This window comes from Chaetura pelagica, unplaced genomic scaffold (genome assembly GCF_000747805.2).
Source record: "Chaetura pelagica isolate M959 unplaced genomic scaffold, ChaPel_1.0 scaffold10, whole genome shotgun sequence".
Classification (NCBI taxonomy): Eukaryota; Metazoa; Chordata; class Aves; order Apodiformes; family Apodidae; genus Chaetura; species Chaetura pelagica.
Window position 1 is genome coordinate 1,629,139 of NW_009952263.1, and position 14,017 is coordinate 1,643,155.

The following is a 14,017-nucleotide window of genomic DNA, read 5'->3' on the forward strand; positions in this document are numbered from 1 at the left end:
CTAGAGTACATGAAGTTGCATTACTCATTCTGAAATTACAATTTTCAGTTCATTCCAGATAAATTGCCAGAAGCTGATGTTTAAGCAAGGCTGGACACTAGCGGGGAGGAAAGGGAAATGAATGGGAGATTTCCTATTTCTTTCTGCTAGTTTGTCAGATTGTACCTTTAAAACTCTGGGTAAGCAGTAACTGAGAAGGCAGCACATTATCATGAGCTGTGTCAAACAAGGCTGAAAGGAGGGACTGTCACCTGCTGACCTTGCTCAGGACAAAACAGCAAAGTTCTCTTCTGACACAGGCATGAGATTGGACCTGACACATGGAAGATGCACTCAAGAGACTGAAGACAATTTTCACTTCTAATTTTCACTAAATGATCAGTCCTCGTGATAACTGGGTGCAAGAGGTGTGATTTAAAATAACCGATATTGTTTCCTATGCTTTGTCAGTTTAGCTGCTTAAGCCAGGTAACAGCAGAAAATATGCCAGGTGGGAGGGGAGGAAGGACAGCCAAATGAGCTCTTCATCCTATTCTCAACATGGCAGCACAAACACATTGGATAGCACAGAAAAGGCACAAGCTGCCAGTGTAGTGAGTTACATAAATACTGTTGCTGTTGAGTATGAAACATCAGCTTAAAACAAAAAATCTAGGTTAAAAAAATACTTGTGTTACTTGTTAAAGACATTTTAATCTACCTGATCAACACAGCTGGGCATTTTGCAGAAAGGCATTTTCTTGCAATATAGTGAAAAAAGAAACCAAACAGTCAATTGAAACCTAGATATTAATTTAAAAGTCATTATTTAAATGAAATCCTTGAACAGCCATAAATCAAGAAATTGCTAACTTTTGCTATTACTGCTGTCAAGTTGAATTTGCTGAGCAAATAATTTTGGCATGCATAAAAAAAGAAATCCCCTTTTTGACACTACTTTTTATTCTATCTCTGGCATCAACCTCCCTTTTGATTAATCCTTTTTAGGTTACTTCTCTGGGTCTCCAGCTTCAGTAACCTAGATGCTATCCTGTAACCTGGATGCTATATTGTGCTACTCAAACCACGTAACTCCTCATTAGCTTCATCTATTAACTTTGTCTGAAACTGACTGCAAAGGTTTCTAGAAGTGCTAAAATTCAAAATAAACACTAACATTTCATTATCCTTATGCTAGGATACAAAATATAGGCCCAAGGCCCAATCTGCTAAATAAGTCACATGCAAAGGGCAAAAATCGCAATATGTTATAGCATTACTCCACTTCTGAGAGTGCCCAGAACAAAATCTTTTGATAGGGATGGGTAATCTTAGTCTTAATTATAAGCAGCATACAGAAACACTCTCATATATATGACATTCAGTTGGTAATTTTAGATTTTGTCTCATTATATTAGTGCCTCTATCCTCTGTGCAGATTCAGCAGTAGACTAACAGTATTCAACAAAACCAGATCGTGGGTGCAAGCTGCCAGGACAGCCCGTCCTGCCATCCAGTCCTTGAGCTGCCACCCTCATGATCTCACCTTGTCCCTCTTGCCAGCACTGGAGCAAATATAGCCAGATAAAGACCTAATCAGGGAAGGGAGACTTCTGCACCAAAGGCAGAGAGAGGCTGAAGAGGCAGGCAGGATAATCCCTTCTGAAGGGATGCTAGACTCAGACCAAATTAAAACAGATGTGAAACTGCAGTCTCAGGGAACCCAAAATAAATGTAGGAAGTTTAAATGGCCATCTCTTAAACCGTAGTAAAGATCTAGCTCAGGAAATTTATTTAGCATTCCACTGAACAAGAACTCACAGTAACATATTCTACAGAGAAACAAATTCTAAACATCTGGGATTCTAACTTTAAGGCAGAAGAAACACATTTCTTACCCCACGATGTTAAGAATTCCGCAGCATACCGATAGATGCGGTTCATAATTTCAATCACAACAGCATATATGATACTGGGTACAAACAGCATCAGGCTACTGAAGGTAGACTCATTCTCTTCATGATAATCCAGAGCCCAGTTTTCCAAATCAAAGTAAATCATCATTACATATAGTGAGAAGTAGAGGCAAAGGCACACAAATGGTAAGGACACCAGATAAATCCGTAGTTGTCTCTTAATACTTGAGTACACTGGTTCTTCCCTCCCAGTTATGGGATTGATACCAAGGACACCATGGAAGCCTGGTCTTGGTTCTTCAAACTGTCGTTTCATCAGCAGCGTTCCCCAGTGGTACGTCATGATGGCGCAAATCCGCTTCCAAACCTCTAGTATCACAGTGGACCACAGCAGATTGAATGTTGCAAACATCACATATTTGTCATAGTCTTCCCATGCAAACACATAATAAGGAATCCCAATGACAGCCATTGGAATCAAAGCAAATGTGAAGTACTCTAAGAAGCCAAAGTAGAGAGCAATGGTTTCGCCAAAGTAGCATCGTATCTCATCTGCAGAGAAAAAGCAATCAGTTCAGACTACACTTTAAAATACATGCCAGTGCAATATCAAACTTGACTTTACATTTATCCCTTACCCCAAGTTTATTTTCCTAAATAACACAATGAATGGCAGGATAATCCCTTCTGAAGGCATGCTAGACTCAGACCAAATTAAAACAGATGTGAAACTGCAGTCTCAGGGAACCCAAAATAAATGTAAGAAGTTTAAATGGCCATCTCTTAAACCATAGTAAAAATCTAGCTCACAGTAACATATTCTACAGAGAAACAAATTATCTCCTGAAGCTTCTTTCTGGAATATGTACACCTGAGAAACAAATTTGTTTCAGCCTGGTTAGGGCCAAAAAGGACCAGTGGTGCTTTGCCAGCTCACAAGGAACTAAAGAAAGAGGTGAAAACTTATACTGAAATCTTAAATCTTAAACATGTCAGATAGCACACCCAGGCTGAGACATTCCCTTTAGCAGGTAACTGTTACATGAAACACACACCTGCTGCACTCACCGAAGTTCTCTGCTCAGGTGTTATAAAGACTTGAAAAGTGCAATTCTAATGGGCAAATTTCATGACAGATGTATTACATCCAAGAAAGACAGTATTTCTTTTACCTTACTGCTAATAAAAAAATGTAGGAATATTATTCAATATAATACAGAAATGGGACCACATAAGAGATAGAAATACCTAGCAAACTGAGTGTAGAATCCTGAAACCAGTTTTACCTTGCTTGGAAGATCAGATTGCTTGTATGCCACTCCTAAGTATTCACCAGCTTAACAAAATAGCCACAACAGCATGACCTCTGAACTGACACCAAAAATGTGTCTACATAACACACTAGCACATAAAATTCTCATGCACAATACCAGAATATTCTTAGGCCTTATGGTTTACAAAGCAGCACAGAAATGTTTACAACTGCCAACCAGATAAATCTCTGAAAGCAACTGGGGAAGGCAAACAGACAGAAGAACCAGCACTCCAACATGCATCTCAATCAAAAATTTATTAACAAGTAAGTTAAAATGTAGAAAATCAGCATCCTTTCACATTCCAAACACACAACATACATAACAGGGTTCCTGGGATTTACTTTGAAATTCTGTATGTATCCAAGGTCAGTCAAGAAACTATTTCTCCTGCATAAACAAGACAAGCACACAATATGACCCCTCAAACAATACTCTGGAGGAAGGCATTATCAAGCTAGATCTTGAACTTCCTGTAGCTCAGGAAAGAATTACGAGCAACCGCAAGACGTAGAGAATCAGGCAACCTTCTAAAGGTTTATTTTCTTAAAGTTAAGTTTACAGGTTTAGAATCCAGAACTTAACGGCCAAACTAAAAATTATTTTCATTTTAAGCTTATTCAGTGTGTAAAATATACTCATTTATTAATGAAAAACTTATCCAACTGGTAAAAGAGCAATGGTCTCATCTCAAGACTCTATGCTAGTTGATCAATGTGCAAATGCTGAGCTTCTGAACAGTCACTCAGCTCCAACTTGGAAACTATGACCAACGGCCTATATACAGAATTCCTGCAGTCATACACACAACTCCTGCAGCCACAGGAAATGAAATAATAGAATCATAGAATTTTCAAGGTTGGAAAAGACCTCTGAGATCATCAAGTCCAACCATCTGCCCTACAGCCCTAACCACCCAGCCATCTCCCAATCGTCTACCTGTTTATTGAACACCTCCAGGGACGGTGCCTCCCTCACCTCCCTGGGCAGCCTGTTCCAATGCCTCACCACTCTTTCTGTGAAGAAATTTTTCCTAACACCCAATCCCAACCTCCTCTGGTGCAACCAACCCTCTTTCCTCTTGTCCTATTGCTAGTCATTAGGGAGAAGAGGCCAATACCCACCTCACTTACAGCCTCCTTCAAGGTAGTTGTAGAGAGCAATGAGTTCCCTCCTCAGCCTCTTCTTCTCCAGGCTGAACAGCCCCAGCTCCCTCAGCCTCTCCTCACAAGACCCATTTTCCAGACCCCTAATCAGCCTAATTGCCCTTCTCTGCACCCTCCCCAGCACCTCCATGTCCTTCCTATACTGCAGTGCCCAAAACTGCACAGTGCTTGAGGTGCTCACCAAGGCCAAGTAGAGGGGCAGGATCACCTCCCTGTCCTTGCTGGTCACACTGTTCCTGATGCAGGCCAGGATGGTCACCTTCTTGGCCACCTGGGCACACTGCTGGGTTGTGTTCATCCAGCTGTCAATCAACACCCTCAGGTCCCTCTCTGCTGGGCAGCTCTCCAACCACTCCTGCCCAAGCCTGTAGTGCTGCTGGGGGTTGTTGTGGCTGAACGGCAGGACCCGACATTTGGCCTCATTGAAACTCATGCAATTGGCCTTGGCCCATTGATCAAACCTGTCCAGATCCCTCTGCAGAGCCTCCCTGCCCTCAAGCAGACCAACACATACACCCAGCTTAGTGTTTTCTGCAAACTTACTGAGGGTGCACTCTATCCCCTCATCCAAATCATCAATAAAGATGTTAAACAGGAATGGCCCTGTTTAAGAGAGACAGCAGTTTGCACATAGAGCATTTCACTCCAAAACAGTTGCATTGTGAGTCACTATAGCAAAAAGCTATCTTACAGCCATCTTAGAATAAAAAAAAATTAAATGAAAAGACCTCAGCGTGTCAACAAGTCTAGAAACATGGATGCTTCTTTAACCAGAGCCTAAGCCAGTCTATTGTTTCCAAGACCAGTAAAAGCAAGGCTGGGTAAAACAAGGACTGAGGTTCACAATGGCCAAAGAAATGTTTGAGGTAATATCAGAGAAGGTGAACTGCAGTGGGTTCACTGGAGATATGAAAAGGTAAACTCTTCATGAAACAACAGACTTCCTGGTATTATACTTACCTTCCACACAGAAGTTTCACTTCTATAGAGGCTACATGCTGGAGAAGATAGAAAGAACCCTTGGTCTTCTTCACACAAACTGCAGAGAAAACTTCTCCAGAAGAAACCCTGCACTTTATTTGTAGTAGAAGTGTTCACGTACCTAAAGGTTGATAGCCAACTTTCACTCGGCCATACCAGCTGTGACGGAGCTTTTTCAACTCTTCTCTATCATGCAGTGGGAAAATCTGAACTAGAATACCACTGGTCAATAATCTTCTCACTAAAAGGAAAATAATAATAATATTTTTTTTAAAAGAGGTACCTAGTACTACTTCAAAGGACAGTAGGAGAGTGAAACAGACAGAAGTAAACATGCTATACTATGTACTTAGCAAGCCTGAAGTTTGTTTGAAATAAATCTAGCATTTAAATGCTAAAAACAAATTGTCTGCATGTTAGTTAAAAATTATTGGTTATAGAGAGCAGTTCTACCTATTCCTACAAAGACTGTGCTGTCCACTGAAAGAGTGACCTTTTTACTTCCATTAACTATTCCATAGCTTTGCAATGTAATCGGTAGCAGCTTGAATTAAAAAAAAAAAAAAAAAAAAAAAAGCTACAGGTCAGAAGTGAAATGCCATGTGTAGATTTGTGGGGAATTTCATTGTCTGGCACTTGCATTTGAGCAAAGAAAGGCATAAAAAAAATCAAATTGACATAGTAAAAACATAGCACTAAACTGAAGAACCATTGTTGCATTAATTATGGGAAAGATACTAAAAATATTTTTTTAATGGCCCATCTACACTAATTTGTACATTACAACACATCTTCACTGCAAAAAAACCCAAATATTCCACAATTTATATTTAACTTTGTTATGGAAAGCAATACTACCTGTGCAGATAAACAACTAACAAACTGCTCCGAAAGCTAACACTATAGAAACATTAATAAAAAAAATAAATTCAGATACAGAAGAGGGGAGGCATTGGAAGTTTTGTGACAATTTTTTACCATTTCCCATCAGTGTCTACTTAGCATAACCAGAAAAACACCTTAGCTATATAAAAAAAATTACCACTGTAAACTGATCAGACATCTGCATTTATTTACACTGCCTGAACCACTGATATGCACAGATCTCTCTTTGATGGCCAATACTAAAGAATAAAGACACTGTCACTAGAAGGACATACAAACATTATGATAAATTCTCTGAAGAAACTGTATCATCTCTACCAATGAACTAGCTTCAGCTACCACAAAAACAGCACTAGCTCTCATTGCTTCCTTCTCCCATGAAAAGGAAGAGTTCTTGAGGCGAAGAGGAGGATAAATTAAATAAAATTAACTTCCTTTGTATTTTTAAATTTACAGCTCTGGAACAGTGTTTGTCATTTCAGCATTTTTACACAGAGGCAATCCAAATCATAGAATCATAGAATCTTAGGGGCTGGAAGGGACCTCGAAAGATCATCTAGTCCAAACCCCCTGCCAGACCAGGGTCACCTAGAGTACATCACATAGGAACGCATCCAGATGGGTTTTGAATGTCTCCAGGGAAGGAGACTCCACAACCCCCCTGGGCAGCCTGTCCCAGGGCTCTGTCACTCTTACAGTAAAAAAATTTTTTCAGATATTCACCTTGAACCTCCTATGCTCCAATTTACACCCATTACCCCTTGTCCTATCACTGGTCATCACTGAGAAAAGCCTAACTCCGTCCCCCTGACACTCACCCCTTACATATTTGTAAACATTGATGAGGTCACCCCTCAGTCTCCTTTTCTCCAAGCTAAAGAGACCCAGCTCCCTCAGCCTTTAATATATATCATTATGTATTTTTAAAAAAACAACACACAAATACTTTACATACAAAATACAAAAATAGTGGATGACATGAACATATGTGGAAATTATCCCGTTGAAAAGAATATAAGGCCAGACTTTCAGCCTCACAAAGACTCAGGATGGAAGGCCTTTGGGAGTCATCTGGTCCAACTTCCTGCTGGAAGTAGGTCCAGCTTAAATGAGGCTGCTCAGAGCCTCATCTAATGAACACCTAAAGGTCTCCCAGGACAGAGTTACCACGATCTCTCTAAAACCCTGTTCCAATATTTGACTACCCTCATTGTGAAAAACATATTCTCAATATCTATTCAGAATTTCTCTTGTTGCGCTGTGCATTCATTGTCCCTTGTCCTATCAATGTGGACCAGTGAGTGAAAAGACCAAGTTGATTTAAAACAGTGGGACTTTAATGTCTGAAGGATTTCTCTTCACTGCAGGAATATTAAGTTTTTTCACCATGAACACTATCCTACATCAACTCAGCAAGTTACAGGCAACACACTATATTGCTTACCAATTGACTTTCCTGGGTAAAGTTTTGCCTGAGGATATCCAGGGATCATTTTTTCATCCTTAGCTCTCAAATTTTCGAGTTCATGTTTGATGATATACTGACATTCTGCCATTGTAAGGAAATTGTGATTGTCATCTAAGCAAAAAAGAATGTAGTATGAAAGTGTGCAGCGCAGGAAGACTACAAATAACTATCAAAACTTATCAGAATAGGAAAAAAAAATATATATAAATTGTGTGACAATTAGTGCCACCAACATACATTAGCAAGAACTCCCCTTTTTAAAATAAACGTCTCAGGAAGCAGTTTACTCTAAGTGGCCCATATTGCTTACTGCATTTTTTAACACCTAGGTGAAATAAGAAATGAAACCACTGAAGAGACCAAGACACTCATGAAGTACTGTTTGAAAAAGGCTGAGATAGTACACGAACCAGTGTTGCATACTCCTGACCTGATGAAAGACTTCACCTTGGCATTCATCCTTTGCCAATATTAGAATTCCTACAGCTCTTTCTGCCATATAGTTGCAGAGCTATTTTCACAATGAAACCCAGTAAGACGTTAGGACAAATCTCCTTTTCTGTAAGCATTTAGGTCAAATATCACAGTATCTTGCTCTTTATTAGCCATACAACATAATGATAAGCCATCTGAGATAATCAGTTGTAGCAAAAATACAGAAATAAAGTAAACCAATGTAACACATTCCAAAAAAAGTCCCGAATTTTGAAGAGCTGCAGCAAAAAAAACTATTATCAACTCCATAAATTTATCATCAAGGAAACAGAATCTGGTTTTCTTGAGGTAACAGCCAATTGGTTATTCTTCTTCCCCCTTAGGAATAAGTACTATAGGAATGGCCCTAAATACACTAAGTAAGAAGCTAAACCAACAACAAATCTGTAACACAACGAGTAGGAATATTAGTACCACAACACAAGCCACAGGGTTTCTTTAAAAAATGACACATTTTTCACCTCATCTAAGCATGGTCAATTATTTTATCCTCTATTCATCTCTGGACAAATTATGTTAGTGTTTTAGAAAAGACAAGGAAATACAGCAAAACACAGCAGTTGGAATTCCAGATGCTACTAAAGAATCTGTTAGCAATGACAGTCAGGTTAGCATTAAGAATGTAAACACATGACAGATATAGAAATGGCACCTTTGCAACTGACAGTTCTTCTCAAGGCTTCCTAATTTCAGGAAAGCAAAGTCACAAAAGAAAATACACTGCAACAGTTACTGAACAGAGCACCAATTTTGAATCAACTGGCATCAAACAAACAACAATACTCAGCTTTAAATTCAGCAGATTCAAGAACATTTATATTGAAAATGTGGTGAAAGGTATCACTGAAACAGGCACATGAAAAGTATTATGAAGACAAAAGATAATGAGCCTTAAAACTGGCTCACAGGTGTTGATATGAAATTAAATCGCTATGTTAATTCATAACATTGATTGTTAATCCTGCATTCATGTTTATCGACAGTTTTTTCTTATCTCATTTCCAACAAGTCTTTCCAAGAAAATCTGCCATACTTGGAGCATATAAAAGCATAAAGGAAAGCACAAGCAAAAAGTGAAAGACATGAAAGAAAAAAATTAACTTCATTATATGTGTTGAATTTCCAGAGGTAAAAATGCGTGTTTTTTCATGGCTTGTTCTTCCTACTTCTGTTCACTGTCAACCATTCTGAGGAATAGAAAGACCATGAAAGATTTAACTGTGAAATTGCTCACAATCTTCAGCTACAGCTTTGCAATGACAGAAGAGCCTTACAATTGCTTACCTGCAAAATCTTTGAAAGTTTTTCTACTGCTGTATGTAAAAGTTCTCATTGAACTATCATTACATTCCTTCACCAAACCCACAGTTTCAGCTCCCAGCAACAGCCTTAAGTGGGAAGCTCCAACCAGATAAATATTTTCATCTCCATTTTCCATGGCCAATGGCTTTACCAGCAGTTGTGCACCTTTAAGGAAAGGTAAAAAAAAAAAAAAAAAAAAAAGGAAGAGAGTATATAAAAACACTAGTATTTTAGCATGCATCATATTGGACCTAGTTATCAGGAGCACTGAAGCTGTATCTTTTTAAGGGCACAAAGAATTCAAGGCTTCAACAGAACCTGGTGTGTGGTGCTCAGAATCTTGCAGGGTCACTCCCTGATTTAGCCCTGTTTCTGTGGAAGTGCTCACAGTGAACTGGAAGAAGATGGAAAGTTTGGATTTACTCCCATCATGCTCAAGTCACCTAAGCAACCAGTGCTTTGGTAAACAGTCCCACTTGTTTTAAGGAAAGCAGACTTTTAAAAACAGAAACACCTCTGACTTATCTGAAATACTGTATTTGTAAGAGCCTACAGGCTAGCAGAAATATAATTACAACCTAACATGAATTTATCAAGTGGAATTTACTTCCTGCTAACTTGAATTTTGTTCTACAACATAGTACCAAGTCTTGTGGACAGGATATTAGATGTGATGCATTTTCATTTTGACAAGGCTCACAACACTATTATAAGCAACAAAAGAAACATGCCCTAGACAATTAATATGAAAACTGGTATCAAAACTACACCATGGAAGGTATAGAAGGAGAGGTTATCGGGGTTTCACCATGAAAATGGAAGGATTCTAGAGTTCAACAGGTGTATGACCATAAGCTATTATTTTCATTAATGACTGCATTAAGAGCGTTCAGGTATTACATTTTCACAACAGCATGAAGCTCTACTCTTACATAAAATTAAGCAACTTCAGAAATGGAAAATGGAGCATGAATGACTAAGCAGTAATTAAACCAAAAATCATCTGAAAACTAGTTTTCTGTATGTCTTCATATTATACCGACAGCCAATGTGATTTCAAAGTGTTGCTGAAGATCATACTCGACTCACCTCCATTTGCTTTTTTGTCCACAATTCGCTTGGTGAACCACTTTATGGTTTCCTCTTTGGTGCCTTTTGCAAGCTCAATTACTACCAGAGGCCTGAAGTTAGCCTCAGAAGTATCCAAGAAAGACCAGCTCTCTGCCATCTTTTGAGAGCTTGATAAGTACAAAAACAAAACAAAAATGCCAATGTTAAAAAAATATTTTGCATCAAAGACACAAGACTTTACTACAGTGAGTTAGTTACACGTGTCTGTGCCTCGCAAAGTGGGAAGTGCCCATTTCCGTGGGCCTACTGAAAAGAAGAGTTTGAGTCACCTCTCCCACTGTCACTTGGGAAGATGGTAGCAGGCTTCAGTGGCATTTATGTCCTACTCTGTAAGCAGGAAAATAGTTGTTGCTATGTATCAAAGTCGTAGTGATGAGAAAGCAAATAAATACATAAAACCAAAGGAGAAACTAACACCAAAAGCAACAGACTGCAACTTCCTATAGGGTATTTATTCAGCAAATGAAAATACTGAGAAGAGAAAAGCTTCAGGGAGACCTTATTGCAATGTTCCAGTACTTAAAGGGTGGCTACCAAAAAGATGGAGATTCGCTATTTACAAGGAGTCCCATGGAAACAACAAGGGGCAATGGGCACAAGTTGCACCCCAGGGAGATTCCGATTGGACACAAGGTAAATTTTTCACCATGAGGACAATCAAACATTGGAATAGCCTCCATAGGGAAGTGGTGGATTCCCCCTCATTGGACAGTTTTAAGTCTCAGCTTGACAGGGTGCTGAGCAATGTCAAATAAATTGTAGTAGCACCTAGAAAGGTTGGACCAGATGATCCTTGAGGTCCCTTCCAACCTGGCATTCTATGATTTTATGATTAACAGGGAAGAACATTAGTCAAACAGATATCGAAAACCGGCAAGTTTCTCCTGGTAAGAGTGGGCAGACACATGATACGTTTAAGGAGGAACCTTCTCAGTTAATCTGGTGAAGCTTTAACCATATTGAGGAAGTTCATACCACCTTGGGTAGGTAAGCAGGACACGTATCATATAGATAGGCAAACTATGAACAAAGCATTTAAATGACTTGTTGAAAGATATAAACTAAATGTTCGGGTGACAAAGTCCAGCTGCAAAGTGCTGAGCATCAGCATAACGTTATATGTAAATAGTCCAAATGATCTAAGAGTCATAGAATCACTTATGTTGGAAACAGCCTTTAAGAACACTGAGTCCAGCCATTAGCCTAACATTGCCAAGTCCACCACAATGGCACTAAGCACCACATCTGCACATCTTTTAAATACCTCCAAGGAAGGTATTTATTTCCAAGGTCAACCACTTCCCTAGGCAGCCTGTTCCAGTGCCTGACAACCCTTTTGGTGAAGACATTTTTACTAATATCCAATCTAAACCTCCCTTGACACAAGTTGAAGACCATTTGCTTTCACCTATCACTTGTTACTTGGAAGAAGCGACCAACACCCACCTCACTACAACCTCCTTTCGGGTACCTGTAGAGAGCAGTAAGGTCTCCTCTCAGGCTCCTTTTCTGCAGGTTAAATAAACAGTTCCCTCAGCCACTCCTGGTAGGTCTTGTTGACACTGTGCCTTCAATGTTTATACACACGGTTCTACAGGTATCTTTATATCACGCCTCATAAAGCAACTTAGAGGTATTGATATAAAAAGATACATCTGGAAAAGAACGTTATTAGTTTTTTTAAAAAAAGTAATTAAACCAAACAAAAAACTATCATAGACTGAATTTACTGCATTTAAAACTGAAGGAAAAATTAGGGTTTGGGGTTTTTTTTGCTATTAACTTCACTGAAGAATGGATTTTACCTTCTGTCTTCAAGCAGTTTTACCCCTTCTGTTCAAAGACTGAAATTAATTAGTTTCTAAGTAGTTGCTCTAAGGATGCAGTTCAGCTTTTATGCGTTATACTTGTGGGACTCACAGAGAAATCACTATTTCCAGTGTTTCATATAAATTATCTTAAAAAAATACAGTGATACTGGAAACATATAAATATCATAATAAATCTATGTGCTACTGACAGAGCAAAAAAACTTTCAGGCCAAATTTCAATGGAGTTTTCAGTTTCACTTGCCAGTTCATAGGCATGCAATTCTGCAGCATTTGGATTTACAGCCGAGAATTCAAGTATACGTTTTTCTAAAATAAACACACTAGATTAATAAAGTATTTAAAAACATTTTAGATGAACAAGCAGAATGAATCAGACAAAATTATCAGGAACTAGGCACTGTAACTGTGATTGTCAATGATTAACTACACTGTCTTGTTAAGTCACCCTACTTTACTGAACGACTTTTCATAATCAGTTTTATGCTTTTAAAAAAGAGAATGCCTGTCACATTGTGCATATTGCCACTTCCACGGAATTAAAAAAATGAAAAAACTAGTTATTGCTAATTATATAAAGTGATATTCAGCCAGCTGTTCTATCACCCAATGACCCCTTCCCACCCAAGAAGAGAAAAGAAGGGTTGAAAAAAAAAAACAAACACCAAAAAACAACAATAAAAAACCCTAATATTAATATTAACACGGTTACAAAGTATATGACATTATGCTTGGGCCACGCAGTGTCTGCGAGCTGCACACTCGCAGGGCAGCTGGGATGTCAAAGCCTGCGAGGCCACAGCTCCCCTGGAAGTGTGACAGTCCCAACCAAGAGGAGAGCAGGCCTTGCGAGCGGGACAGGAGAGGCCCTCCAGGGATGGCAGCCGCTGAGGAGAGAGATGCCTCCCCAGGGAACCTCCAATACACAGTGAGAATTGTATTTACGGTATGGAATACCTGTGCTGGCCAGCCTGGGTCAGCTGCCCTGGCTCATGATCCAGCTCTGGCACCTGCACGACTCCCAAGTGCTCCAGGCCCTGATCACTGCGGAAACCCACACACTGCGACTTAAAACACTGTCCTATCAACTTTGCTCCCACCAAATCGGGTGCTGGTCTTCTCAAAAACGTAGCTTTTCTGAACAGAAAATTGGTTCCACGACTCTTTTACACAGCGAAACCAAAACGTTCAGTGACCACCTGAAACAGCCTGCGTGAAAAGCGTGTTACTCGGAAAACCCGGCTCCTGCCGTTTATTCAGAACCCTTGTGCTTGCTGCTCCGAGTAAGCTGCTTTGTTTTCGGGCTCATGACTTCAGAAAAGCAGCACAGGGCTGCAGCACTTCCCGCTTTCCCGCACGGCGGAGCAGGCGGCCTGACGCCTCGCTCGGGCTCCCCGGGATGCAACTCGGCCCCTTCCTCCCCATCGATGCCCAACGCACCGCACACTCGAGGTAAAACCCCTTCCGAGCCGCCGTCCCCGCAGGCACCGCACGCCCGGGGCGCTGCCCACGCCCTCCGCGCCCCGCTCAGGGAGGAGGGAGCCGGCGGCTC

General features: G+C 40.0%; 2 protein-coding genes across 2 annotated transcripts in view; one reads left to right on the forward strand and one right to left on the reverse strand.

The window, feature by feature from the left end:
- Positions 1-10,733, reverse strand: part of ANO10 (anoctamin 10) — an 80,312-nt gene extending 69,579 nt beyond the window's left edge. Inside the window, exons 1-5 of the mRNA XM_010007610.1 lie at positions 10,595-10,733; positions 9,488-9,670; positions 7,685-7,819; positions 5,477-5,596; positions 1,878-2,447 (exon numbers count right to left, since the gene is read on the reverse strand). Coding sequence (XP_010005912.1) covers positions 1,878-2,447; positions 5,477-5,596; positions 7,685-7,819; positions 9,488-9,670; positions 10,595-10,733 — 1,147 coding nt within the window. The remainder of the gene's footprint in view (positions 1-1,877; positions 2,448-5,476; positions 5,597-7,684; positions 7,820-9,487; positions 9,671-10,594) is intronic.
- Positions 10,734-11,225: 492 nt separating this feature from the next.
- ABHD5 (abhydrolase domain containing 5) overlaps positions 11,226-14,017 on the forward strand; it is a 52,808-nt gene continuing 50,016 nt past the window's right edge. The window contains exon 1 of the mRNA XM_010007611.1: positions 11,226-11,269. Coding sequence (XP_010005913.1) covers positions 11,226-11,269 — 44 coding nt within the window. The remainder of the gene's footprint in view (positions 11,270-14,017) is intronic.